The sequence below is a fragment of the Acipenser ruthenus genome, chromosome 6 (genome assembly GCF_902713425.1).
Source record: "Acipenser ruthenus chromosome 6, fAciRut3.2 maternal haplotype, whole genome shotgun sequence".
Lineage (NCBI taxonomy): Eukaryota > Metazoa > Chordata > Actinopteri > Acipenseriformes > Acipenseridae > Acipenser > Acipenser ruthenus.
This window is the reverse complement of record NC_081194.1, coordinates 23,101,842-23,129,756: the sequence shown is the minus strand read 5'-3', so window position 1 is coordinate 23,129,756 and position 27,915 is coordinate 23,101,842. Positions and strand designations below refer to the sequence as shown.

General features: G+C 36.7%; 1 protein-coding gene across 5 annotated transcripts in view; it reads right to left on the bottom strand.

Annotated features, from left to right (window-relative positions):
• Positions 1 to 27,915, bottom strand: part of LOC117411250 (NHS-like protein 1) — a 130,205-nt gene that overhangs the window by 75,733 nt on the left and 26,557 nt on the right. The window contains exon 1 of one of the 5 annotated variants that reach the window (XM_059025245.1): positions 19,356 to 19,504. The exons of the other annotated variants lie outside the window; for them this stretch is intronic. Within the exon in view, the coding sequence (XP_058881228.1) occupies positions 19,356 to 19,413 (58 nt within the window). The 5' untranslated portion in view covers positions 19,414 to 19,504. Of the gene's footprint in view, positions 1 to 19,355; positions 19,505 to 27,915 lie in introns of those variants that run through there. 5 annotated transcript variants of the gene reach the window in all.

Here is a 27,915-nt window from a genome sequence, read left to right as displayed (position 1 = left end):
TCAAACCAATACCTTCTGACTTTGGATGATTTCCTCATTGCAAACCAGACAGCAACAGGGTTTTTGGCTGGTCCACAAATCTTATTATGACCTCTTTCACTTTCTGCTCTCCAAGTGAACAGGCAGCAAGGAGAACTGGTCATTTTATACTCTGTCCCATTAATCTAGTGCACAGTTCTCATAAACCCATTGACATCAATCTTCCAACACCAGTGAATTCTCTTCCTTTATTTAAAAGGTGTCCCTAGAAGAAGGAATGCTCACTCAATGACATTTCTAGGGAGCTTACTATCTTTCAAAAGGTCTGATGAGGCACCCAAGGCTGCGTAAAAAAAAAAAAAAAACTACAGTCACTTCATAAATAGGGACTTCAATACCTCTCTTAGGTAGCAGTACATACAGTAGATGCAAGATAAATGTCTTAGGAAAAGACTAGGGACAACACTAAGTATTAGTCATCTGAATAGAGGGCGACATTGAAACAAAATAAAAACACTGGCATGACAGGTGTTAAAGTAATGCGAGAAATGACTAACACATGCCAGCAACTACTGTACTACTGTACTTATCTGCAAAGTGCAAATATAATTTGCCATTATAAAATAATTATACAGGTCAGACAGGATGTACAGTTGTGTATGACTGCTCAAATAAAACTCCTGTTCTAACAATCAAAACACATTTCTCTATCTTTGATCCGACTGCATTAGAATATTGGTGACAGAGGGTGACAGCAGATTTCCCACAAGGCCTAGGCCAGCCTTAGCAGCATAAGCCATTTGGTTTTGCTTAAAACAGCCAACTTAGCATTTGATGCCATGGTAACTACATTAACTGATTTATATTTAAATCTATGAATGTGTTTGAGATGTAATTTACTACATAGTTAATCTATATATTTTTTTTAACATAACTTCACATCAGATAACCTGCTCATTATTTTATTTTATACTTTATATATAAAAGAAAATAATAAAAGTTTAACAATTTTAGGAGAAAAGTCACAACTTTTCACATGTTTCAGAAAGACAAATTCGAGCCTACATTGAAAATATCTGGTCAGAGTCAGAAAGCTGGGGTCTCCAGCACAGGTGCTGCTGCTGCTGCTGTTGCTCTAGTAACCTCATGAGCTGCACAGGAAACCATAAAACAAACACTCTGCGGCACCAAGAAAAACAAACAGCCATTCATCCATCCATCCATCCATCCACTTCTCTCACAGGGTCTATTGACAGCTTATGGAGCTGCAATTCAATTTCTATGGTTCAAGGTAATGGCTCAAGGCCTGTCTAGCAAATTAATAGAACATAACAAAGGCCAAGCAATTACAGTTTCATGGTGCAGGATGTTTCTTACTTGTTTTCCCAGCACTCAACCTTCTTACTTGCAAAGTTTGCACTTTATCAAAAGCTGTGAATCTCTGACTCCATGTCAATTTTTGGACCCGAGAGCAAGCCAGCCTCAATTGTAATACCGAGGAGAATCCCACTTGAAGATTTCTGCCTGTTCTGAGAAGTAGGCTGTAAAATGAAAATCAGTTTAGTCCATCAAATCACCATGGAATAAGTGGAACATTAATAAATGACTTCATGCTTTGGGGAAACATTGTTCCTGCACAGGAAGAACAAAAAGTTGGCCGTCTTTGTGGAAAATCCAGTCTCTTTCTGTGAAAGTTGTGAAACGATTTAAAATGGTCCAAACTGTTTAATGGCTTCTGTTTGTCATTGATATCCCAATGCTAATTCTTTCATTTTTTTCTGCCTTAACTCAGTGCTGTCCTGTATATAATGAAAGTCGATTTTCTAACTTTTCTCCTCTACCAATAAGATAATGAAATAGAACAACATAAAAAAAACCTTACACATATCCTGTCACTCCGCTGTAAAGAGCATACTGTAGAAGACATTACCAGATTACTAAGCCATTTGCACACAGCACTAGTCCTTTGTAAACCACCTACAATTGTTTCATAAAAAGCTTCTGAGGTAAAGCTAACTACACAAATCGTGCTTGTATTGTAAGTTACTTGAACTCTGTATCCTCCTACACTTGTGAAGTAGCATTTAGCTAAATAAATATGTTGCGGTAGTTTCAAATAATGGTGCATATCATGCATGTGAAGTAATCTGATCTGCAGAGAATGTACATTTTTTTAAATGGTCCAAATGTTTAGTGGATTATTGTCATTGATAGCCTGATGCGAATTATTACATTTTGCTGCCCTAGCTCAGGGATTTCCTCTGTAATAATAATATGGGTATAGTTCAATCAAAGCAAACTTATACCCACACAGATAAGTTGGTCTATCAGCAATTCGCAGGATAAGTGTACAGTGTCAGACAAAAACCTACCTGCAATCACTCAGGATAGCCTATTTGTTGTTTAGCTCTGTTCAAAATGAAGCTCACACGAGCACAGACCTCAGTAGCCACAATATAAACAAATGTCTTTCTCTACATGAGAAACGCACAGGCTATGAAAAGTCTTACAACTCTACAGAGAGTTTTATTTTTTTAGGAAATAATTGGTTGGTTGTTAATACACTAACTGGTAAATGACAGAAAGTGTGTAACATTTTTTATAAAATGACCTAAAATAATTCTGCTGAATTGGGAGGAAAGATTAATTTATTGCAGATGAACTACTAATATAGATTTGCCCAAAACATAGAACATGCTTGTTTCCCATATTAGTCATTTGCTCAGGAAGTCTATGTCTCAGATCCTCAAGTGAGAATGTTAGGCTCTCATTTTTGCCACAAGATGGCACTTTAACCCAGTCAGTTCTCATACTGATCTGCTCAAGGTCTGATGCTAAAAATAAAACTCCACACTTAAAACAACACATTCAAACAACAATGCATTCCATTTCTTGAGCGTGATGATAATGTCAATAATAACACACAAACACCCTTCTTTCTTGTTTCCAAAATTAAATGCAGATTTAACTGACCACTGAACAAAACAAGCACATGGCATGTTAATAGGCATGTTAATATTTCTGAATTCTGTATAAAAAAAAAAAAAAACATAACTGCTCTAGGTGTAATCTACCTTAAAAGGTAATAAAATAAGACTCATTCACATTTATGGGTAAGTACAGTACAGCCCATTCTCTTACTGTACTCGCTGTCCTTTCAAATCCCTTAGCTGGAAGTGAAGGTTCAGTGCTTCAAATGTACAGTAGATGGCAGCTCTTGTTTGTAAAAACAAGACTCAATACAGTAATCCGTCATGTATCCGCCCTAGCTGTTTATCCACCATGATCAACCTCTTCAGCAACATTAGTTTATTATTGAACAGACTGTCCAGATATTGTAGATCCTAACAAAGTTTTCATACACTGTGCTGTATCTACTCTGTGTGCTGCCATTGCTGGTAGTGTCACGTGAGCTGTTCAGTGTGTTGATATGTAAATAAATCCTGTTCGCCTACGGGGCATATCAACCTCAACCTTCGTCTTGATCTCCTGCCTGTCACTCAGCAGCGAATGCAGGCACCCACATGGCAAATGGCTTCCCTGTCACAAGCATTAATACTCTATATCTTTCTAAACAAGTGATATAGGGGAGCTCCCTAATAAAAGCTGAATCTCAAAACAATAACCATGTGAATATAGTAATTGTTACAGCTGTGTATAATGCTATTTAAATCATTCATGCAACTTTTTACATAACGCCCTTACTCTGGTCCCAGCGCAGTCGGTTATGCGACGGATTACTGTAAACCCAAGTTAGAGAACTGCACGTACAGTACATACAGTAACTGATACATTAGTCCAGCATTTTCCTATTTTTTCTCTGCCAATAAGAGAATATAAAACATCATAAAACGTATCCCGTCACCCCCTTTAAAGAACGCAGAGCAGATTACTAAATTCTTTGTTTACACAATACCAATATTGTGTAAACCTTCCACAACTGCTTCATAAACCACTTCTGACGTAAACTACATTAAACGTGTCTGTACTGTAATTCACCTTGTAGCCTCCTACCATATTGAAGTAGCATTTATCCCAATAAAGGGTGCAGTAGTTTCAACCAATGGAGCATATCATGCAAAGTAATTGGATCTGCAGAGAACGTACAGTAATTCTTGACTAAATGTCTAATTGTAGTTTTTTCAACAGTTCAGCCAGTGCTGTTAATTGTAGATTAAAATTCTTGTTAACAAGCAAAGGGATTCCAGTGACGTAGCATTTTGGCCAGAAGGTGTACATTTTTTTTTTTTTTTTTTACATTTCAAAGCTTACACTATACAGTGTATTTTTCATTTATGTATTTTACTTCTTAAATCCATCAACTTCGCTTCTTCATTTCATGTGGACCGTCTGAAGAGTTAAAACAGGTGCTGGCTTGGCTTCCCTGTCTGCAACACCCAACACTTTACTCATGCTTTTCATTTCACACTATGAAAATCTCAGCATTAACCTTGGCCTTTCTCTGAACAAAGGAAACTACTTCCAGACAGCGGTGTGTCGAGGTGACGCAAACTGAATAGCACAGCAATTAACAGAGATTTATTCCAACTCAATGAAACAATGTCTAAATCACTCCTTTTAAGCTCATGAGAACAGCAGGGCCAGATAAGAAGGTGCTCAGTTTACACATTGTGCAGTAAAGGAGGCTGACTCACCTATGAATCACTCTTGCAGACCCTCTGGACAGTCAAAGATTCAGATAAGAGTTCTGGCACTGATCTATACTACTGACCTAAAACCAGATATAGCCCTACTACATTTATGTTCCCGGCTTTGGAGAGGTCTGTTACAGCAATACTCAACCAGCTTGTTCACATTTACCAAGATGTGAGCACCAGAAAAGGAATAAAACACTTTTTTTAAAAATCAAAACAAGAGACACAGCTGAACAGCAGTAAGACATGGAATACTCAGCTGTACCATGCATTTCCAAGCAGATTTTGAATTAATGCAATCAGGGTTTCATAACACTGATGAAGGCATTACAGTAGCCAAAATATTTGTCTCCTTTTCATAGCAGACCCCACTGCTGATTCTGCAACAGCCTCAAAATACAGGGATCATTTGGTCCAAGCGCCACTTAATTTCACCCTGCCAGTAAAATATATCGGTTATACAGGAAATGGAGACTTTCTTTTTTTCTCATTTAGAAAACACACAATTTGCCTTTGTCAGATTAAATATCACATATATATATATATATATATATATATATATATATATATATATATATATATATATATATATATTGACATTTAACCAGGAAGTGCATGACTAATAATCCATTTGATCGTAATTTATTCAGTCAACATACTGGGTGTTTGCTATGCCAACCCAGATATAATGAATCTGGTTACCCTGACACTGGCAAGAAATTGCTGATGAGTGTATCCACGGCAACAAAAGACAGAAGTTGAAGTAGATCCTGCCACTATTATATCCTTGCTATTCCTTAGCATACTGCATCACTAGCAGTGAAGAAACACATTTCAAAGCTCCTCACAAAATGGGCAATGACAGATTTTGGGCAATGACACTTTTTTGTTTGTTTGTTTCTTTCGGGCAGATCAAAGCAAAATGTTAGGCCAAAAAAAAAAAAAAAATAAAATAGGCTCAAATAAGAAGATTCGCCACAAGTGTTATGGGTTTGTTTAATTTAATTAGAGTGCTGTGATCTACACAGTGCAAACTATCTGTATTAGCTTCTAAAATGTAAAACTTAAGGACTGAAACCTTAAAACATCAAAGAAAAATATATATATACATAACACAGGTGAGTGTTCAGAACAGATAAAGCTGTCAAACCAGTCAAGATGTTCAATTACATACTGTGTGTGTGTGTGTATATATATATATATATATATATATATATATATATATATATATATAAAATGGCTTTTATGTGTGATTCACAGAAATTCATATTTTAATACAAATACACAATCAGTATGTGTAAACTGTATAGGTGAGTTTACTGCAGCTGAGCTCAAAAATGATTCCAGTCATATGGTGCCTGAACTGAAAATGATTCACCACCTTTTCACAGGTCATGTATCATCTATTGCCTTTTGTCTAAATAAGACATACCTACATCTTTTTTTTTTTTTAACACAGCTTTTATTAGTTTGTATCCCTCAGTTACTGTAGCCAATTAATGCACCATTGTATTTGTATATTTTACACACACTTCTGTTTCTCTCAGTCCATTTGCAGTACCCAGTCTGTTTGTGAACAGAGGAACCTGCTAATTTAAAATCTCTGTTCCTTGCAGCATCCTCCAACACGCCTTCATAGTTTATTCAGCCACTACAGGGAAATTCCTTCCTGACTCACCGCAACACCAGACACCAGACACCAGACACCAACTGCTGGGGTCACAAAATGAATCGACCAGGAGCTGCTGGCTCATATTATATCTTCCAAAAAATTTATATTCATGTCAACTGGAGAGATCTCCAGATATGCTACAACCTCTGGAGAATGTGTTAGTGTTATCTTTTCTAAAGCAAAACATTACTAACCATGCATGGATTTTAAAACTACCTCTTGTAGAAAATCAGTTGTAGAGTGCAGTTGTTTCTGCCATAAAATACAAGGACTGTACTTTTTTCCCCCCATCAACTTTAAAATATCCAACCTGAACCCAAACCTGTGAAGATATGAAGTATTCTGCATGCAAAAAAAATAAAAAAAATAAAAAAATTAAAAAGACAAAATCTGGTCTTTGACAGACTAGTCTTATAAAGCAGTAACTGAAATCGTTATATCCTTAAATAAGAAGAAAAACAATATTGACACCAAACAGTTTTTTGTACAGCAAGATCTGGTCTTTCTGTATGGTACCGAACGTGCCCTTCTCACAAACAGCCTTGTATTCTACAAAGAGCTTTCAGTCTTCCCCTGGATAATAGCAACATAATGAGAGCAACACACTAGAGATGAGGAGTTACACTCTTGGATTGCTTACGGCATTTCAGCGGCTGTGTAGATTTAAGATAGTCCTACAGAACACTTCTGTAATTACTGGGGCCTCTGACAGTAATGAACTCTTAAATCCAATTTCATTTACTTAGTTTTTCAGAGATCGGATAGTGTTTCAAGACCCTCTGGCTGTTGCACCTTATCAGGATGATAACCAAGGTCAGAGTCAATGGAACACCATGTGAGGAATGTTCAGGTTATCTGCCCTTTCAGATGAATTAACCCTTAAATTATGAAGTGTGGAACCAAGGCCACTTCTCATTGACCAACAGAAACCACGCTACAGTATTCTATTAGGCTCACCATATACACACAGTCGCTGCTGCTTTATCGGGACGCCTTGGGAGAAGTAAAAATATCTAGAATAAGAGACTGTCCCAATTAAACGAGAGGCATTTGAGACGACCTTAGGTCACACTTTTTGTTTCTAAATGAAAAGAAAAATAATGAAATTACATCACTTTATGATTAAATGTTAAAAATACATAATTTAGAGTCAGTTTTTTTTTTCAATTCCTAAAAAAATGAATTGCTGTTTTTCATTTCTACATGAAATTAAAAATAATGAAATCTCAGCAGCCTGAGAACCACAGGACACTCCAGCTCCTTTAAGAGTTCAACGTGGTTTACGCAAGTCACAGCGTAATCACGTACTCACTGCGCTACGCAAACCTGTCTTGCTCTGAAAAGCGATCTCCGTTCATCATTTGAAAATACTGTGTCCCAATTAAACGAAGTGACGTCCCAAATAAACAACATAAATAGCATTGGGAAGAATAGTCTCACAGTCCTACCCCCTTTCAAAGGAACGCCCTCCACTCCTAAACAACAAGATAAAATGGCTGAAAAAACTGCGATTCTGTGACAGAAAATTAATTACAAAACATACTACAAAAGAAAGAAAAAACTTGCGGTAACTTCAAAAACATTTTCTGTTATTTATTTATGTTATTTACTTATGCTGTATCATATACTTAAACACAATACTGTAAAGCCATGAATATTTGCAACCAAAATATTTGGCGAATTACACTCATAAAACCTATTTTGCTACAGAAATGTTGGCGACCTGTTGCACTGGTAGTAGTATATTACTTAATTATATGTACAGCATATTCATACTCAAAAAACACAAAATAAAAGGCTTGCAAATATTTATGGCTTAAAAATAATAATAATAATAATAATAATAATAATAATAATAATAATAATAATAAAAATAATAATAATATTTGTTTTGTATAGCGCCTTTCATTAAAAGAAATCCCAAAGAGCTTTATATTAATAAAAATACATAAAATACATAAATATACATAAAACAATACAATATAAACTACTGTATGCACTGCAGTAAGCCAATGTATAAAAATGAGTCTTAAGGCACAATTTAAACAGACAGTCCCTGATAGAGCTTGGAAGGGAGCTCCAGAGACGAGGGGCCAAAGAGCAAAAGGCACGACCTCCCATAGTTCGTAATTTTGTTCTTGGCACGGAAAGGAGCTCATTTTTAGCTGACTGCAAGTTGCGTTTGGGAATGTAGCAGCAAAGCAGATCCTTGATGCAAGATGGGCCCAGGCTATTCAAAGCCTTGAAGGTCGGCAGCAAGATCTTAAAGTCAATTCTATATTTAACTGGTAACCAGTGGAGAGATGCTAAAACTGTTGTTACATGGTGTGGCGGAGTGTCCCGCCCCTATATATATATTTGTGCACTGTTTTATTATTATTTGTATTATTGTTTGCGGCGCGGATAAAAGCGCTGCGTATTTGTTATTGTTTTTATATTTTAAAAACCTTGTGAGGATGCGTGACTGATCAGCTAGTGATTTATTTAACTAGCTGACAGCCACGCATCCTTACTAAAACAGTGCACAAATATATATAGGGGCGGAACACATGGTCATGCTTTTTCTTGTGAAAACTCAAGCAGCAGAATGTTGAATGTATTGCAAGCAACCTATTAAGAACATTAGTGGAAACATCCTGTTGCACTGTTGCATTATGCCATGTGGTGTCATTTAGCCTGAATCAAAAACTGCCCTAACCTGCTTTGCAAATGAAACCCACAAACACCTTCAAAAGGTGGATCCTTTATAAAGAATACCCGTTCCACAGATTTACATCTGAAGTCAAACAAATCAACAGAGTACAAATGCACTCTGCTTGCTTTTCCGGAACTGTGTTTGCATAACTAAACACTGGGCTAAATTCTCAAAGCTATTTACTTCAAATCGTCATTAGCACATTTATTTCAGAAAGGAAAAACACACCCACAGGAATACAACTGGGCAGGTGAGGCTTCTCTTGTATCATGACTCATGGATACACAATGGCTGGGCTTCCATGCAGCTTAGAAAGCCAATGCCTCCACTGTCATGATTTATGTGAAGTAGCACGCACACACCACACACTATAGGAAGTGTGCATCTAAAACATTATACAACTTTAATGGGTGGGTAAATCGCCTTACAAAAAGCCGTACAATTGACCAAAGGATCTTTTGCATGTCCAGAAGTCATACCTTATGCTTACAAGAAAATTCTGTTCGTAACTTTCTACTATAGTAAAGGCCATACCAAGCAACTCTTTATTATCTGACAGCAGCTGGAAGTAGCCATATATATATATAGCCCTTGTAATCACTCTCACACGTAATTATTTACTGCAATTTATTATAAATTATTTTCTCTCATTTGAATTTGCTCTTACTACTGATTTTATTGTATTTTATAACTGCTGTTATCTGTAATGTGATATTTTGTATTGTTATATTTTGTAATGTGATACTCTGTAACAACTGTAGGTCGCCCTGGATAAGGGTGTCTGCTAAGAAATAAATAATAATAAATATAAATGGTTAAAAAAGGAAAGAAAAGGGAAGATAAAAGGACAGAACAAACAAAACAAAACAGACAGACCATGTGCTCTCACTCCCCCACACTAATGCCCCTCCCCCGACTCTACACACATGGCAGAAATGGGGGTTTAAAAAACGATTTCTATATTTAAAATAAAAACTAAAAACAGTTTGGTGTATACAAATAAAATATATATAAAAAATACCTTTAAGGTAAAATTAAAATATAAAATAAAAGAAGTTTCAAAAAAAGATATCAGTAGTCGTGCAAGGCCAAATTGGAACTCACTGACAGAAACATTTAAATACACCCTCCCTTATTTTAATATCAATTAGGTCATTTGCATGTGGAAGTAGAATTTCTCTGGCTAAAAGAAAACTACACGCAAACACACACTCCCCGAAAGGTACTACCAAAAAAGGCAAGACTTATTTTTTTTTTTCTGCATGGAAACTGTCCCAATCCAGGAAAAGGAATCCATGTCCACTTTTTCCGTCAGCTTTTTATTTAAAGTGACTAAGCCATTTGTTTGTGTTTCATCCTTTGTGTGCATAGGGCATCAGCTGTGCAGGGCAGAGCTCTTTAGGTAATGAATTTTCCACCCTTTAAAATAGTGGTTATTCTGCAGAGACCAGGATGGAAGCAGCTCTTGGTAAAATAATAAAGAATATACCAGTTATGTTTATTTTTCAATGTTATATTTATGTAATATGTAATCTGTTATATTTGTAGAATTGAGGATGTATCTTTTAAACAAAAGCAAACAGAAACTGCTAATATGCATTTCTATGTTCTCTTAAAGTAGCCTGTGCTGGAAGCAGGCACAGCAGGTTGCATTGTATTTTGCCAATTAATTATCCCATTAGGTAGAAGGCCACTTCATTCCATATCTTACATTCGCATTAGGTTATTATCATAACCCTGGTTCCCTGAAATAGAAATGTAATCATTACCTAATGGGATATAACGTGTTTGTACCGGCAAAATGGGCTCCGCCGTGCAATGCGCTCTGCCGATTTATGAAGCGGCAGAATAGCTGTGCCTTGCTCTAAAAGGGTCCACAAATAAGTCTGAATTCAAACTGGTCTTATTTGGGCGCAAAGAAAGTCAGAAAGCAGCCGATAGGAAAGAGCATCATGGCAGCAGTCATAACGTATTTCTTACGACGGAGAGTGCAGGCCCCTAACCTTCCTGAACAACCCAGGAACAGAGGGAGAGTACTGAGAAGAAGGGAGAGTATTTAGGGTCTGCATTACCCTTTCTGATCTCCCTGAGGATTAAATTATAGCTCGATACCGGCTATTTCATTATGTACAGTTGTTGGAATTCGTCGTCTAATAAACTAAGTTCATTAAGTTATCCTATTCATTATGTATATTTCGTTTTATCTGTCATTTAACAATAATATAATATAATATAAAGTCAAGACACTTAGTCAACACAGCTCATTTTTGCCTCTGCAGATGAGCTGCCTGGGCTTTAGTGGGTTAAAACCTGTACATTTTATTTAAAACACAGGTTAGTCCATTTTGAACGGTCATTTCTGCCTCTCCAAATGACCGACCTATTGTTCAGTTGAGGTAGCCCATTTGGAGGGGAGGTGGCTATTTTTCAGATTAGTCTGTTAATCTGTGCTACCGGTAGCCCATTTTGAGCACCAGCGCAGCGCATTTAAGCATTTAAATGTGGCAGCTTACGCCGTGCCTCATTAATTTTGGGCCAGTTAATACATTTGGGATGGGGTCAAATGTATGCTACAGCAGAGCGCTACTTTACACTCCGCCAATTTAGTGCTGCGTCGGTCAATCTTGATACATGTCCCCCATTATCTGTTGTTATGCTTTCATAGAAAAGGTGTAAATTGAGGTATTTGAGAAGAAACATTTATTTTTAACACCAATAATGCATGACATTATTAGAAATGTATAAGGGCTGCATTTTGTGTCCAAGGAACAGAACCTGGGACAGAAAAAAGTGAGTTGCAAATAAAGTATTGTTTTAGCATTAATTATTTTATCAAGTGTACCATGATGGGTTTACATTAATTGACATCACCTAACAAATCAAAAGGGGACTGATAATCCTAAACTATTTTACACCATGGAAAAGCGGCTGCTATAATCGGCAGGCAGCTTACAGATGCATTAAAAACAAAAAAACACATATTTGTGTTTAAACTTAGCAGTCATACGTGAAAACACTCCATCACCAAATAATGTCAATTACATTCTGAGGACAGCAAGGAAAAACTGTCTATGCATCAGTACTAGGCAGTACTACACTCTGGAATTGTAAACTTACCATGATTCATTTGTATAATACATTGCTATGATTTACCACTGCAATCGTCTACTGTATAATTTGCTAGATTTGATGTAGAATCCTTTGTCATGATATTCCTAACAATATCTTTCAGTGGTGTTAATAATCAGTCAGACATAAAAAAAAAATACTTACAAATAGATGTTTGTAGTTAACGTGTAAAACATTGTGAAGTAGAGAAGTGAAACTGTATGATACTTTAATAAGCTAGAGAGTAATACTAAAAGCTGAATTTTGACAGGCGTGAGGTGCACTATGCTCACTGTTAATGCATCTTGTTAGGAACTCCTTGCAGCAGGGTCCAGGAGCTGGTCACTGAGAGTCTTATCAGTCAATACAACAAAACAGCAGTTTCAGACAGAAAGTAATTTGAAACAGCTGACTCAGACTATGTGCAATCCTTAGCAGTTTACATAGGAATGTACTGTTCAATATAGAGTGGCAGGTGAATTCCATTAAATAGTCAATGACTCCTTACAACTGTACAGCAAAAAAACTAAAATAAAAAAATAAAGAGATTAAGTAATGCCTATAAGTTTGCCCAGAAAGCAAAAGCGTTACACTTCCACGTGAAACTACTCGAATGGAAGCACCTTTCAGCCACACTGGATCTCAAAGTGCTTTACAAATATGCACACCTGAAATCATTGAGCAACCACTCAGCTGAAGCCCCCCTCGCCAGTGGAATAGAACTGTCATTTTGAAAAAAAACACGCAACACAACTACTTTAAAAAACATTTTAATACTATTATTTTTTTGTCCCAAATTCTTGTCAGGTTCTTCTGGTGAATGGATATAATACACCTCCCAGGTCTGAATGAAACCCCGGCCTTGAAGCTGAGAAGAGTGAATTTTACTTACCAAATTACCTAAATTGTCACTTAACAAAATTGAACAGACTTTTCTTTTATTGCACTTAGAACTGAAATAACCATTATATTTAATACATTTCCACCCACTAGGGCCTTATCAATTTGCATTAGTTATATTCATGATTTCCAAGATGATTTAATTATACGTATTAGGAGAGACCTCTTTTACAATGCAGTTGAACTTACAACCAATTTGATATTCACAGTTTAAATCCAACAATGGAAAATCCAAACTCAACAAATCTAATTGTTGCTCTTTGATGCATATCCCCTACTGAACATATATTTAACTGTACTGCAATATTTATTTTTAGAATTCAGACCAGGCTTTCTTTGTGTTTTTAGAAATCCACATTTTTAGGTTTATAGGGTGTGGAATAATTTCAAATTATTTCAAATTAAAATATCTGCAGAAGCTTGACTTCAGATATAGTCACTTTTTAATACTTCTATCAACTGTTTAAAAATAGTACCGTTCAGGCACTGTTAAAGGTGCCAGTGTGTTGGAGCTGCTGGACAAAATGACTGGTAAAATTCTGTACATGACAGAATGTATCAGAAGCGGACGTTGCTTTTTCTATGAAAGGGTGGCTGGAGACTAAATACATAGGAGGCTGTGTGGTCCAGTGGTTAAAGAAAAGGGCTTGTAACCAGGAGGTCCCCGGTTCAAATCCCACCTCAGCCACTGACTCATTGTGTGACCCTGAGCAAGTCACTTAACCTCCTTGTGCTCCGTCTTTCGGGTGAGACGTAATTGTAAGTGACTCTGCAGCTCATGCATAGTTCACACACCCGAGTCTCTGTAAGTCGCCTTGGATAAAGGCGTCTGCTAAATAAACAAATAATAATAATAATAATAACAAAGAAGAAGAAAAAATAGAATATTTAAAAAAAAAGTTTCAATGCCAATTTTTTTTGGTATATTGTCTGTTAACGACACAGATGATTAGGCACGCAAATCCCAAATGTTTGTATGGAAACCACATTCCTATGGTAAGCCTTTAATTAAAACAATTACCAGTTCTCCCTATGTGTACAGTACATAAACATCACAGAGCAACTTGAAGCAACAAGCCTCCCACTTGTGTTTAGCACCTAATCAAGAACAAGAGGAAATGTGCCACTTTCTTCTTCCCATTCACGCAAAAAATCAGCAAAAAGATGAATCATACAGTTCAGGAAAATTTGGAAAAAATATGTAATGCTGTAAAGGATACACAGTCAACACCCCTAAATGGTGCAAAAAAAGCAGTTTTGCGTTTTGTTTACTGTAGCGGAACAATAAAAATGCAGAAGATAGATACCTAACTAGAAACGTAGATAAGTGTACCCACGTTCATTTGAAAAACAAACTATTGGCCTGTTACTCTGTAAATTGCACTTGCATTTTAAACAATAAGTAAATAAAAAAGACTAGTTGTTGAACAGAACGTTGTTGTGCATGTTATAAGCAGCAGGGGTGTCATTTATTTCAATTTTAGTACTCAATTGCAAAGCGATTAATGATAAACTGGCATGAGCATTTGTTCATCTCGTTTGACATTACATGGCTGTCAGTAGCTGAATAAGAGAGGACCGAGACACAAAAAAGTATTTTTTGTATTTCTAAATTGGCTAAATATTCACTTAGAGGCATTGAAGGGATTTTAAAATAGAAAAAAATACTTGATCCTGAATTAAACAGAATTCCTCAGTACAGTGGTAGAGGCTTAGGTTCCTCATTCAGTTCATACTGTACAAAGTTTACAGATCTCAATAAAGTCTTAATGCTGAATCTTAGCTTTCAGCATTCATTATCTTATATTGTATTTTAGCACAGTATATTTAAAATATTTAGTCTTCTGTAAGCTTGTAGCCTATCTATCGTTGGCATAGATGCTGTGTATTTCAAACACATCTGGGCGGGACACACACAATCTACCAATATTTTCTTCCAGTCCAGTAGAAAAATCAATGAAAGCATTTAGTAGGTCAAACTTACAAAGGTTAACAGACATGGTTTAGAAAAAAGGAAGTCCCAAAATCTGCTTACCAGGGCTTTTGAAGAAAGTCTTCTTGCAAAAGAAAGTCTTTGTCTTAATTTTCCTTATTACAAAAATTACAAGGAAAGACTAATTATGTGCATGTGAATTGGTAATGAATTTGCATACTATATGAAAGAATGCCTGAGGGAAAGCAAATGAATTAGTCGAAGTTCAACGCTTCATTATGAGGTACAGTAAGGGCAAATGTTAAATACCATTGCCTTGACTATCCTTGCATGCCTTTAAAAGGTCATGTTATTGTTACAATATACTATAACAGTTACTGGAAGGAATAACATACTGTAAACACTGAGATGGAAAAAATTCAGTAACCATATACAACTGGGCATTTAAGCTATGGCTTCTTGTTTAAAAGAAAAAAAAAACAACAATGTGAACTAAACCACCTTACTAGTTCATTCATCATGCCTACCAAATGCTCTGCATGTTTGGAGACACTATTAATTTACACACACATTAAGGCTAGCTTCACTGTATACAGGTTACTGTATTGTGTGCATATATTGTCCACTAGGAATTACTCAAAAGCCACCAGGATTTATTTGGCTCAATCATGAACCAGTTCCTTTAAAACACTCATTAAATAGTCATAAATTATGTGGACAAATGTTTCAACATACACTCAGTAAAGTAGTTTGATACATTTGCTTGATTATAACATTCTGGCATGAGCTGGGAAATAGGGTAATCTTTACTTAGTGTGGAGGACAGAAAGATGAAAGTAACAATACATTTTTCATGTGCAGAACACTATATAAAACCACTTTATTAATTTACTCTATTATACAAACCACAATGCTGCTTTTTAACAGTTCTCAGAGCAATGCTTATCAATTTAAGCACATGCCAAATGCAATATGCTTTTGTAGTAATGGCTTTCTGCATGAGGTATGAATTATGTTATTAATTATAAGTTTTACATTATGTGGTGTGTGTCTTTTATAGTTAAGTTGTTTTTAAATCACTGAGTCCAATGTCAGTTTGGAACTCTTGCTTATATGATTGTATTGGAGGTATACCATTCTTGTATATAAAGTGTTTTTGAATCAAAAACCATTTGTCAGCTTAATTGTTTCACTAAACTTTCGTCTTTCCTTTTATGGTGAAAACAAAGTGGATTCAATCTGGTATGGGTGGAGCCGGGTCAGCATTCTGACCCAGCCTCAGTCCCAGTTCTTGGGAGTCTCATTATTCACCTGCACGCCCAGCAAATTGTGCTAATTAAGAGGAATTAAGGAACACTGATTCAGCCAGACTGTGGTTCAGCAAGGAAGGATACTCCCAGAGGGACTGGTGTCAAGCGAAAACGATCAGATCATGAAATCTGGCATAGTTTAGGGCGGGCGCCAAGGCAATTAGTGAACATTTTCTTTTCACGGGATCGCTCCACTCCCTGTTATTATAAAGAAGGTGACAGTAGCCACACCACCCTGACCCTTGTCAATGCTTGTCAATGATTAGGGCATGTATTTAAGTTCTGAAGTATTATAGCCCATCTCAGGTGCCACATTTACCTTAAAGTGAGATGCTTATAAAACATTACGCTTGGATGGAGACTAAAATAGGATTCCGAACCTGGATTTTCCAGCCCACAAATGATATTTCTGGCTAAAACAGGTTTCAAGTTAAATGTTTAGAAAGTATGAATGCAAAAAGTATGAATACAGAATACATATATTCAAATCTGCCAATGGTAAGGAAAAGTGGCTTAAAAAAAATGTGTACTTATATATAGGGCTTCTGTTTTTCGGGTTTTATAAATTGTATTTTTCGGTGCTTACTCTTAGCTATTTGAGTTTTATGTAAATCGTTTTTCGTTTTTGATACTGTATGAAATTAGCGGTCTCGTTTACTTTGCAAAATGCTTGAGCGTTTTTTGGGGGTTTTTTTCTGTCAAAATATGTATAGCAGTAACTCGACAGTACTTGCACACTTAAGTTGTACCTTCTTTCCATTGCTGTCTTCCACAACGAAATCACTATGGGCACATTCTTCTGGGATTTATGTGTGTAGGCATTTTTGCCACAATTCTGTTTTAAATCCTCCGTATCTTAACTGTAATACAACTTGAAATCCCGCTAACAAGCCTCCATCCTGATTGTAATCTCATTTTAAATCTCGCAAGCGGAGTCTCCAATAGAAATGTAGGAATGTGCTGTCATTCAGTAGCTGGGGCGGGTTTAAAGTATTGAGAACGAATCAATGATAGATGCAAGTCAGGAAGGCGGGACATTGCGCAGCAGCACTGAGAAACGTATTTATTATTATTTTTGTAGTAGTTTTTTTTTTATGGGAATAGGGTAAAATTGATTAAACATTTCCACAGTTTTTCCAGTGTTTTCCGGTGTTTATTGGCTATCCATCGATTTCATTTTTTTTGTATTGAGGGTGTTTTACCGGGTTTTATCGGTTAAAACCGAACATCAGAAGCCCTACTTATATACTATGCACAAATAAACTTGCACAATTGGGGCACCCAGTGTTGCATGCATGTATACATACTGTACATGTCATACATACATGCATGCATGCGTCTCTGAATGTAAATCCATTATGCTTTAATCAGGCATCTGCAGTTCGTCTTCAAAGGCTCCAGGCAAGAAGAGAAAATGGGTGCCTATGGAGTTCAGGCATGTCTGCATTCTACAATTTCTATGCTAATTATCAGACAGAGAAAGTGTGAGATTAAACAAATGTACATAATTATCTGTAAAGGAAGAGAAAATCAAGGCAACATTTTCCATTCGTAAGATAGGTGTTTTGTAATGGAACAGTTTTAAATACTGTACTTGGAATAGTTTGCTATTCTATTCGGTTTAATATTGTATGTTGTGGCATCATTAAGTAGAGAAGAATGTACTGCATCTTCTGTATTTCTCAGTTTGAAAAAAAAAGACATTTACACTAAAGAGGACCCTGGGTAAGCAAGAAATAATCTTCAAATTGTCTTCAGCAAAATTTGTCTTTCTGAAGAACTGTACACCAGTTAGTAATGCCAGTAATTAGAAATTTAAAAGTTCTTAACCGAGCAAAAGCAGTCGAAACTTCTTCAGTAATTATTAAGGCAGGCTGTATTTAAATGATCTGAGGTTGAGTGAGGGGTCAAAGCCTTGTGTGCTGAAACAATGGCAGAACATGACCTCCCACACAATGGAATGCTCCCTCTTGTTTTCAGATCAACAGAGAAGCGATTTCGGCACCATTTGAACAATTACTTTATACAAAGCCAGGGTTGTGCAGCAGATCTAGTTTCACACCTCAGGAGGATTACAGGACAGATGATTTATCAACCCAGTAATGAAGAATAATAAACATATTTATAAAGAGTATAATGAAATGCCTTTGGTTACTTGTCTCAAACAATTGTTATATTTTAAAGAAGAGAAATGGGTAAAAGGCTGATAGCAACTTGCTCAGCTGTGGACTGGACAAGCATCAATGGAAATTCCTTTCAAAGAGAATGCTGGGAGGCTCAGTGGATTGCCAGACGGAATACTTCACCTCCAGGTTGCCACATACTATTTAGCTCAAGTCCATAGTGATTCAAAAGTAATTTATATCTGATTGCTGCTGGGGGCCTTTTCCTACATGACGCAGAGTAGTCAGAAATCACTGTCTAATTGGCATCTTTTGGCAGCAATCTTTCAAGGGTTGCGAGTTATCGGCAGGGCATTGAGAATGAACTAACCTCGGACTGCCTCCAGGGCAGGGTCAAGGCACAGTAGAGGGGGCAGCGTCAGTGTGGATGATTGCACTGTGACTGTGCTGCTGTGGCGATAAACCCAGCACCTTTCACACAGAACAGTCCATGTGTTCATGAGTTTGTAAACAGGGATCAAGGCTGTCCAGGGTGCTGCGTAAGGACACTGCATCAATGACCTGTACATCTATTGTTAGACCCACACATTATTTTAAGGGGTTTGTACCTCATACTAGTACATTAACAAAATGGCCTTTTAAAGTAACTACAACATTCTATGAAAACATGTACTTCTTTATATAGTCAGTTCTACCACAGAAGGGCACTGTAAATTAATACAGTCAGTATCCATACAATACTGTGTATTTAATTTTTCTTTTTTTTAAATCTGCACTCAGGTAACATATACAGTAACTTCTTAGTTAATAGCAGCATAAAAAGTTCAAAGTGGAAAGGGTGCTGTTTTAAGAGAACTTTACCCCAAAAAATATTTACAACCGTAACTCAGCTATAAAAAGTCTCCTAATGAGCCCCAGGTTTGAATTTTGCATAAAATGCCAGACAGAAAATTACAAACAAGCCAAAAGGCGAGCAGTACCTGAGTATGGACTTCTCCTCCTCCTGAAGCTCCACAGGCTGATCCCTCTCACCGGCATCGTTCTCAGAGTGTGCCGTTCCTCAGCCAGCCCACGCTGCACTACTCTGTTCTGTATGAATAATAAATCAGGGGAGGAAGATCTCGGAATCCTGCACTCATCTTTGTCCTGCTTGGCTGCACAAGTAAAAAGCACAAAAAGGAGCATCCCATAGGGAGCAGGCCATTTACAAGGACCAGTAGCAACGGACCCCGACGGCTTCCACCTCCACCACTCAGATTCATTCAACGAAGCTGCTAGGACAATCCATCTGCCAGCCCATGGTGGGGGATTGTGCGCGGAGGTCTAGAGGTTCTCATTGGAAAAAACGCATTTCTGTCCAAACACCCCTCTGTTTTTTACTTTTCCATCTCACGTTTTGATCCTTCTTTTGTCAAAGCCAGAGACAAAATAAAATCAACATCTTACTGTACTCTACTATGAACTAGCATTCATTTTCAACCCGCAAAGAATCTATAAAGAGGGCTGCAAGTAAGAGGTTGGACGTTTTTCAAGTACAATGAATGATTAATTCTAGCAGTTTGTCTGTTGAGATGCTGTCTTACCTGCAATGTATCAGATTAATGGCTGAGATTTGTTTGAATAAATAAGAGCAGTTGGCTAATTTCGGGAATTCTTCAGAGGCCACCTAGGATTTGCTCACAGGCCACAGGTTGGGAAGGTGGAATTAGATACTGGAAACACACCAGCTGTAGTCTACTGTACAGTGTGCGAGTACCAATATTAGGGTATGAATTAAAACAGTTGTCACGACACTGTGCACATGCAGTAATAACTCCTAAAGGCTTTAAGGCCTTTATTTAACAAAGCCCTACCACCCTTGTTATTTATTTTTTAAAGCTACTTACACCATTACAATTGGTACAATTCAATAATCTGATATGATGCATAGATTTAAAAAGTATGCATTTGTTTCCAGGTTATTAAAACTGTAAACTTGTTTTCTTTTGTCTCGTTCCAGCATAGAACAGATTGTAATATTTATTTATTGCATTTATATCATGCTTTTTATACAAAAGTATCGCAAAGCACTGTACAGTACATAACAGAAAAAAGAACAAACCACAGTACATTTGTATAGCATGTCACACATACAACTGCCATTATCAGACCATTTAAATAACATACTTAAATAACAGTATGCACATAATACAAAAGCAGCAATTTTAAAGTTACATTAAAACCCACTAAGATAAGAAAGCCATTTTATAAAAGTGTGTTTTTAGTCTTGACTTGAAAACTGTAACAGTCCCAGCTTCGCTGACAAACGAAGGCAGAGCATTCCATAATTTAGGAGCTCTACAAGAAAAAGCCCTACCTCCTGTGTTGCTTTTGTTGACCCTAGTAATAACCAGCAGCCCTGCATCCTGTGATTTCAGAGTGTGGTTTGGAAGATACGGGTCAGTAACTCCTGCAAATAACTAGGTGTTAATCTATTCAGGGCCTTGTAAGTTAACAGCAAACTCTTAAAATCAATTCTATACTGCACAGGGAGCCAGTGTAAAGAGGCCAAAATGGGGGTAATATGTTCACTTTTCCTGATTTTAGTGAGAATTCTAGCAGCGGTATTCTGAACAAGCTGCAAGCGGGATACCACACGTTTTGGGACACCAGAAAAAAAAGTGTATTACAATAATCAATTGTAGATGAAACAAAGGTATGCGTTAGTCTCTCAGCATCAGATACAGAAATAAGTAGGGCTCTTGATTTTCCATTCTTGGGAATGGCAAATTCCATTTTTCAAAAGAACCAATTCCGTTTTTCAAAATGACCAATTCCGTTTTTACCAATTTATTAAGAATTAACAATGTACTTTGAACATAAATAACATTTTTACATTAAAAATCTATTGAATTCTTTTTTTTTATTATTTAAGTTCCTGAGATACTGTAGTTTTCAGGAAAAATCTTTCTTGAAGCAGTCCACTAGTAACAACATGCTGTAGGTCTGGTCAACAAAGGTGTTTCGAAAAAACAGCTTATTGCTGCCATTAGAATATACAGACTAGTCGAAAACGAGGGGCATTATAACAAAAATATACAATGTTCATAAAATTACAAATTAAATACAATGTTCAGGACACGTATCTCTCCCATCTGTAGTTTAATCTGCAACAATGCAGACTGGTTTATGCTGTATTTGCTGTAAAACTGCTTGCATGTGTTTCTCGTATACCCTGGACAGATAGAGTTGCCTTAGGTAGAGCAGGGCTCTTCAACTAGTTTTTTTAAATTTAAGGGGGCCAGATTGGAAAAAAGTTAGGAGTAGGCAGGCAGAGTATTTTACTCTGCACATATTTAAGCAATAAGAAATATTACATAACTTAATATTCATATATTGAACAAGACTTACACATTGTCATATAAATAGTACTTTAATAATAGAACAGCGTGAGAATTTAACAGAGTATCATTACAAACATTTTTAAATGTATGTGACATATTAATAGTATAACTGTTAAGAAGAGATCAGCGCTTCTACTTTTGAGCTTCTAACTACTGTGCCCTCTGGATACGTATTTCCAAAAGCTCCTTGTTTGGTTTCAAAATGCCTTTTCATATTGTATTCCTTAACTACTGACACACATTCATTGCACAATAAACACACTGGCTTTGCATTCGGTACAGTTGGTAAAATAAATAAGTATTTATTGGTCCACTCATTGTTGAATCTACAATTTTCACCATTTTCTGTTCTTACTACAGTAGCTAGAGTAGAGAGAGCTAGAGTTCTAGCAACACTAGTATAAATAAATACATAAATAAATAAATAAATAAATAAAATCACTCTGAGTATGTAGTATTATTATTATTAAGGCGTTAATGATAAATTAGAAATAATAAATTATAAAACTAAAGGTTTCACCTCAACCACCGTATCGTTTCCTTGTGTTGAGCGGGTGACGGAGTAACAGATTTGCGATAATAACTAAATAAATGAATACAAAAACTCAAGTTTTTTTTTTTTTTTGGGGGGGTTAATTTGGAGGGGGGGGGGGGGGTGATCATTTTTTCAGTTACTCTTCACTTTTCTGTATATACAACTCAAATTATTCCACAGAATAGAACTCACAAAACAGCTAGTTGCTTTTCTAAACAACTCGACTCACACAGCACACAGGAGACAGACAGTCCATCAGCGTAACGCCCACAAAACCACTTATTTTCTCGTTACCCAATGATCCAAATAAACATACAAAAATGTTTTATACAAGCGTCATCGCTGGGCTTCTGGGTAGTTATTTTTTATAGGAGAATAACAGCAGTAAAAGCCTGCTGTTTTTTGTTTGTGCGCATTTTTTTTTTCTAAGGTGCAGTTGCAAAGCAGAATTCCATTCCCAAAATTCCAATTCCGTTCCCAGTGCCTAATTCCGCGATTCCGTCTGTGACTCCGCGATCGTGGAAAACCAGTAGCCCTAAATATTTGGTCTAAGTTTGGCTATATTTCTCAAATGGTAAAAACGTCCCTAATATGAGTCTCAAATGATAGATCAGGATCAAAGAGGACCCCCAAACTCTTAATTTCTAGTTTAAGTTTTGATGAGAGACTGCAAGGATCAAGCTCATGTCATCCCACATTTCCTTTTAGTTGGTTCTGTGAGCCCACTAGCATAACCTCTGTTTTATCTGAATTCAACATTAGAAAATTCTGTGACATCTTTAAGGCAAGTAGCTAATAACACCCAGGCATAGGAAATTACTGGCTTTAAAGACAAATACAGCTGGGTACCATCAGCATAGCAATGGAAGTTCACTCCGTGTCTGTGGATAATGTCACTTAACGGCAGCATATATAATGAAAACAGCAAGGTGACCTAGAAAGGAGCCCTGTGGAACACCACAGACAACTTCTGATAATGCTGATTTGACCTCCCCAATAGAGACAAACTGAAACCTATCAGAAAGATAGGATTTGAACCAGGATAGGACAAGGCTAGACAGTCCTGCTGTGCTTTCAAGATGATTCAGTCGGATGGAATGGTCTACAGTATCAAAGGCAGCACTTAGATCTAGAAGAATTAAAACTGATGGAAAGCCCGAGTCAGAGCTTATCAGCAGATCATTCACAACTCTGACAAGGGCCGTCTCGGTGCTATGTGCAGCACGAAAACCAGACTGAAAGTTCTCGAATATACCATTAAGAGTTAGAAAATGTTTGTAATTGAATTGCAACAACACTCTCTAGAACCTTATCTAAGAATGGTAGGCTGGAGATTGGCCTATAGTTATTGAGGACTTTAGGGTCCAAATTGTGTTTCTTAAGCATAGGCTTTACCACAGCTACCTTAAGTGATGAGGGAACTATACCGAAGGAAAGTGAACCATTTATAATTTTTTTAATGTGGGTATTAACACAGAGAACATCTTTTTATAGTTTTGTAGGAATAGGATCAAGAGAGCATGTAGTAGCTCTCATATCTGAACTAGCTCTGTCAGTTCCTGCAAGGTAATCAAAGATAAATTATCTCGGATAGCAAAAATAAATCTCGGGTTATTTTTATTTGCTTCAATTAAATTAGAATAATATGATGATGATCTAGCCAACTCCAGACCCTTCCTATATTTAACCAGGTGGCTCTTCCATGCGATGTAATGAACGTGCAGTTTAGATTCCCGCCATCTCAGTTCTAGTTTACGACCCTCATATTTCATCTTATGAGTTGTATCATTAAACCACGGTGAGCTTTTTTTAAAAGACACTCTCCGAGTTTTGATTGGCGCTACAACATCTAAGATACCAGTCAAGGTGGTGTTGTAGGTATTAACCTGCTCATCTACTGACAAGGACCCAGTTCACACCATATTTAGGTCTGCAACCCCGTTCACATTTGCGTTCACATATGTGACTGAAAAGCAGGCCTAAAATGTGGCGAACTGCTTACGTTTTTTTTTTTTAATGGAACGATAGCACGATAGAACGATAGTAAATTTGCATTTCTCTGTGTTATAGGAAAATGAAATTGGTAATGTGATACAAAAAGGCGGCCTAAGTCTGCTTTGCGTTCATACATATGTAAAGGTCCTGGATTGCAGGCCTTTTCTTTTGTGGAGCGTTCACATATGAGAAAAGGCGGCCCTGAAGCAGCCCTGGGCCGCCTTAAATCACAAGTGCGAATGGGGTCAAAGACTAATGCGCTCAATACATCAGAAAGCTTAACAGCAGTTGAATTAATTACACAGGATTGTACAGTCCACAGTCTTTGTAGATACTGGCAGATTCACCTCAAAAAGAATGGCAAGATGATCAGAAATGGTAGGAGCTAGGGTTAGGACGTTCTTAACAGCTCAACCACGAGAAATTATGCATGAAATAATCTAAAGAATCCAGTGGTATCAAAAATTCAAAGGAGTTAGAATCAGAATCAATGTCAACATGAAGGTTAAAATCACACAATAAAAAAAATGTGGCTGTCAATATAGATTTTTGGTTTGTCATTGTCAATGCCTCAAGGTTCAAATAAACTGTACAACATAATAAGTACAAAATAACTGTCTACTGTTTTTTTCATAAGGATTTGGGTATTGATAATGACAATTACATGTTTGTATTATTCCAAACTTGTTTGTTTTACAGTAGCAAAGCAATGTAAGTAGACTAACCATAAATAAATGACAGTAAACATACCTGTAACACTTGGTACTCTAGTACTTAGAGTGCTTACATTTGTGTGTCATACAGAAGTAGCCTAGAACCACTGCATTACTAACTGGATTAAGTTCACATTAGGCATTTGTTGCAACTCAAGTGCACACAGAAAGACTCCGCTCTTGCATTAAGACACTCTGTTAAAATCCAACTGGTAATATAACATTATTATGTCTTAGACCCCACTGCATTAAATCCTATTATAATCCTCCTCATTAAATACCATTCAATGCTTGACCCCCTGGGAGAGAATTATAATGGTGTACTTTCTTGTAACTGCCTTTCTATTCCTATTCAAAAAGACTATTTAAAAAGGCGTAGAAGGAAAGTAACCTTTTCAATTTCTTTAAAAATCACAGACCCTTTAGTTTTGAAGCACAGCACTGCTGTGTGCATCTTGGAGAGTACAGGGAATTAAAAACGCTAACAGAGGACTCCTTATTGTGGCATCAATGTGAAATCCTTAGTTCCAGACTGTACTTGACACCAGCTCTTATTTCAACATCATCAATGGCATAACCTCAGGGAATCTGATGTTTTTGTCTTCCCAACCATAAATAAGTGACCATCACAACAGAGAAAGGCTGCATCTTGGGACAGAATTTGGGTAGATGTGTTGAAGTTCCCAGACACAGTAGTGTCAAGCAGAAGACTTGTTAATGGTGGTGTAGTCCTACATACACATTTCTGACACTTGTATATCATTCTCACTTTACTCCATACAAATGTAATAGGCAGTATTGTTTTGTGCTTTTCGGATGCTTCCCATCTTCAATTTTACAAGAGAATCAGGGCCCAAAAGTTGTTCTGGAGGCCAAGTGCATTAAACAACAGCTGCTAACACTTTACCTTACAAAAGTTTCTGACTTATTCCAATTGTTGGTCGACAGGATCTTCAAAAAATGTATTCATTCAGCTGAAATGAATGGGGCAGTATTAATTTGGTACCACCTATCCAAATATTGATTGTTAACTGCTAACTCAGTCACACACATTTTGGACACTGAAAATCCATGAATCTGTCTTTTCTGTATTGATAGGACGCAAAAAAAAAAGGATAACCTCATTGTTAAGAGTAAAATAGCTCTGCCATGCATTTTGCCGGCAGACTGATATCAATCAGGGCATTTCCTTCTCACTCAGAAACTATTACATTACAAATCCAAATTCAAATTTAAAAAAAACAGTGGTGAAAGGAATCCCTTGCTGGGTTTGTATCCAGACGCTTATGCAGGAAACACAAAAGCCTGTCAGTAACCCATGAAATGATGGATTTGAACTTGGTTTGATGGACTCATTCAGGGCCTCTGACTGAGATAAGAGGTGAAGAACCGCTCTCCTCGTACATTGTAATTATTTGTCTAAGCTTAAGCTCTATGATTCATTTCTCTCACTGCTCTGTCTGTCTATTCTGTGTCACTGGTGGACTTCTTTTGTGCTTTTGTCTGGCCTTACCTTGAATCATAATGAATAGTCTATTTCTAAGCAAACCAAATTTACAATTGAAACTGTTCTGTTATTTCCTGGTGGGGGGTTAGGTTATTTATTTGATTGCATTACATTTTTGTTGAACTTCCCAATGCAGAAGAACATGACTTCCATTGCAAAAATCCTACTGAAAACATGGTCCTGAACAGCTTCCAGACCAACGATTTCTCCAGAGGATTAGCTTGCCTCTAGCCTTGTAGAAACAAGTGTCTGTTGTAATCTTCTATTACAGAAAATTTGGCAGCACTTCTCTGAAAAACTCAGCTCAACATTTTGAAGGTACTGTAAACATTTTTGGTTATTCAGGATTTTTCACCCAAAAAGAAAAACAACTGTGCCTAGTGGGTCACAGAATAGGCATGTTGGTACATACTATAAATCATACATCCTTGAGAACAGCAGCATTCTGGGCTCGAAGGAACATACAATAGTTGTAATAGTTTTATATTTAATTAAGCAATAGAAAGTTATGTATGTGTAAATTAACAGTTTGATTTTAAGATGCAATTTAAGGCTACAGTACACCAGCACAAGAACAACAGCTCTGTTGTGGTTTCTATTCACTTTAAAATATCTGTAATACAAATCAACTGAAGTCATCAGGGATGTAAAAATAATTTTAAAAATACAGTAATAAAGGAATACCATTTAAGTGTCAGTACCAAAAAACGTAGGCCACCATGACCTTCAACCACTGCATGTAGAACAGCATATTATACTGTTAATACCAATTATACAAATGTAATCTATCAGTTCCCAAAATATAAGCTTTAACAGCTCAGCCAATATAGTATATTGAACAATTTTAAATAACCCCCGATCAGACTAGATTTCACAGTAGGCTAGTAGGCAGTAATGCAGTCCTACCGTAAATTACCATCGCCTCAGGAATGCCCTTACCAAATGCCCTTACCAAACAGGAAAAATGTAAACGTGTAATATACTGTATGAACATTTACTGTAGTGCTGGTATATTGTACAAAAACTATGCAATACAGTATGTATACATTAGCACAGATTGTCCTTCCTTAAGATATTTGTTCTAGTTAAAGAAAATAGGCTAAATTGACTTTGTAGAAGTTCTGTGATAAAAAGTAACCAATTGAGATAGTGCAGACTGAAAAGGTATGAACAAGACATATCACTCTGGAGCCAGGGTGGTCCTGGTGATGTTGTGAATGCATTGAAATAACTGATCCACAGTATATGCAGGTGCAGCAAACTTAGCCATAGCCTCTTGTGTTTGCACTGTACTGAATGCAAGCCAGTTATGTACAGACTCCTTTTTACTGTACTGTACTTTTCTCCACACAGTAACAGGGAGAAAACATGAGCAAATAGAAGAACCTTGTTTTGATGGAATTCAGT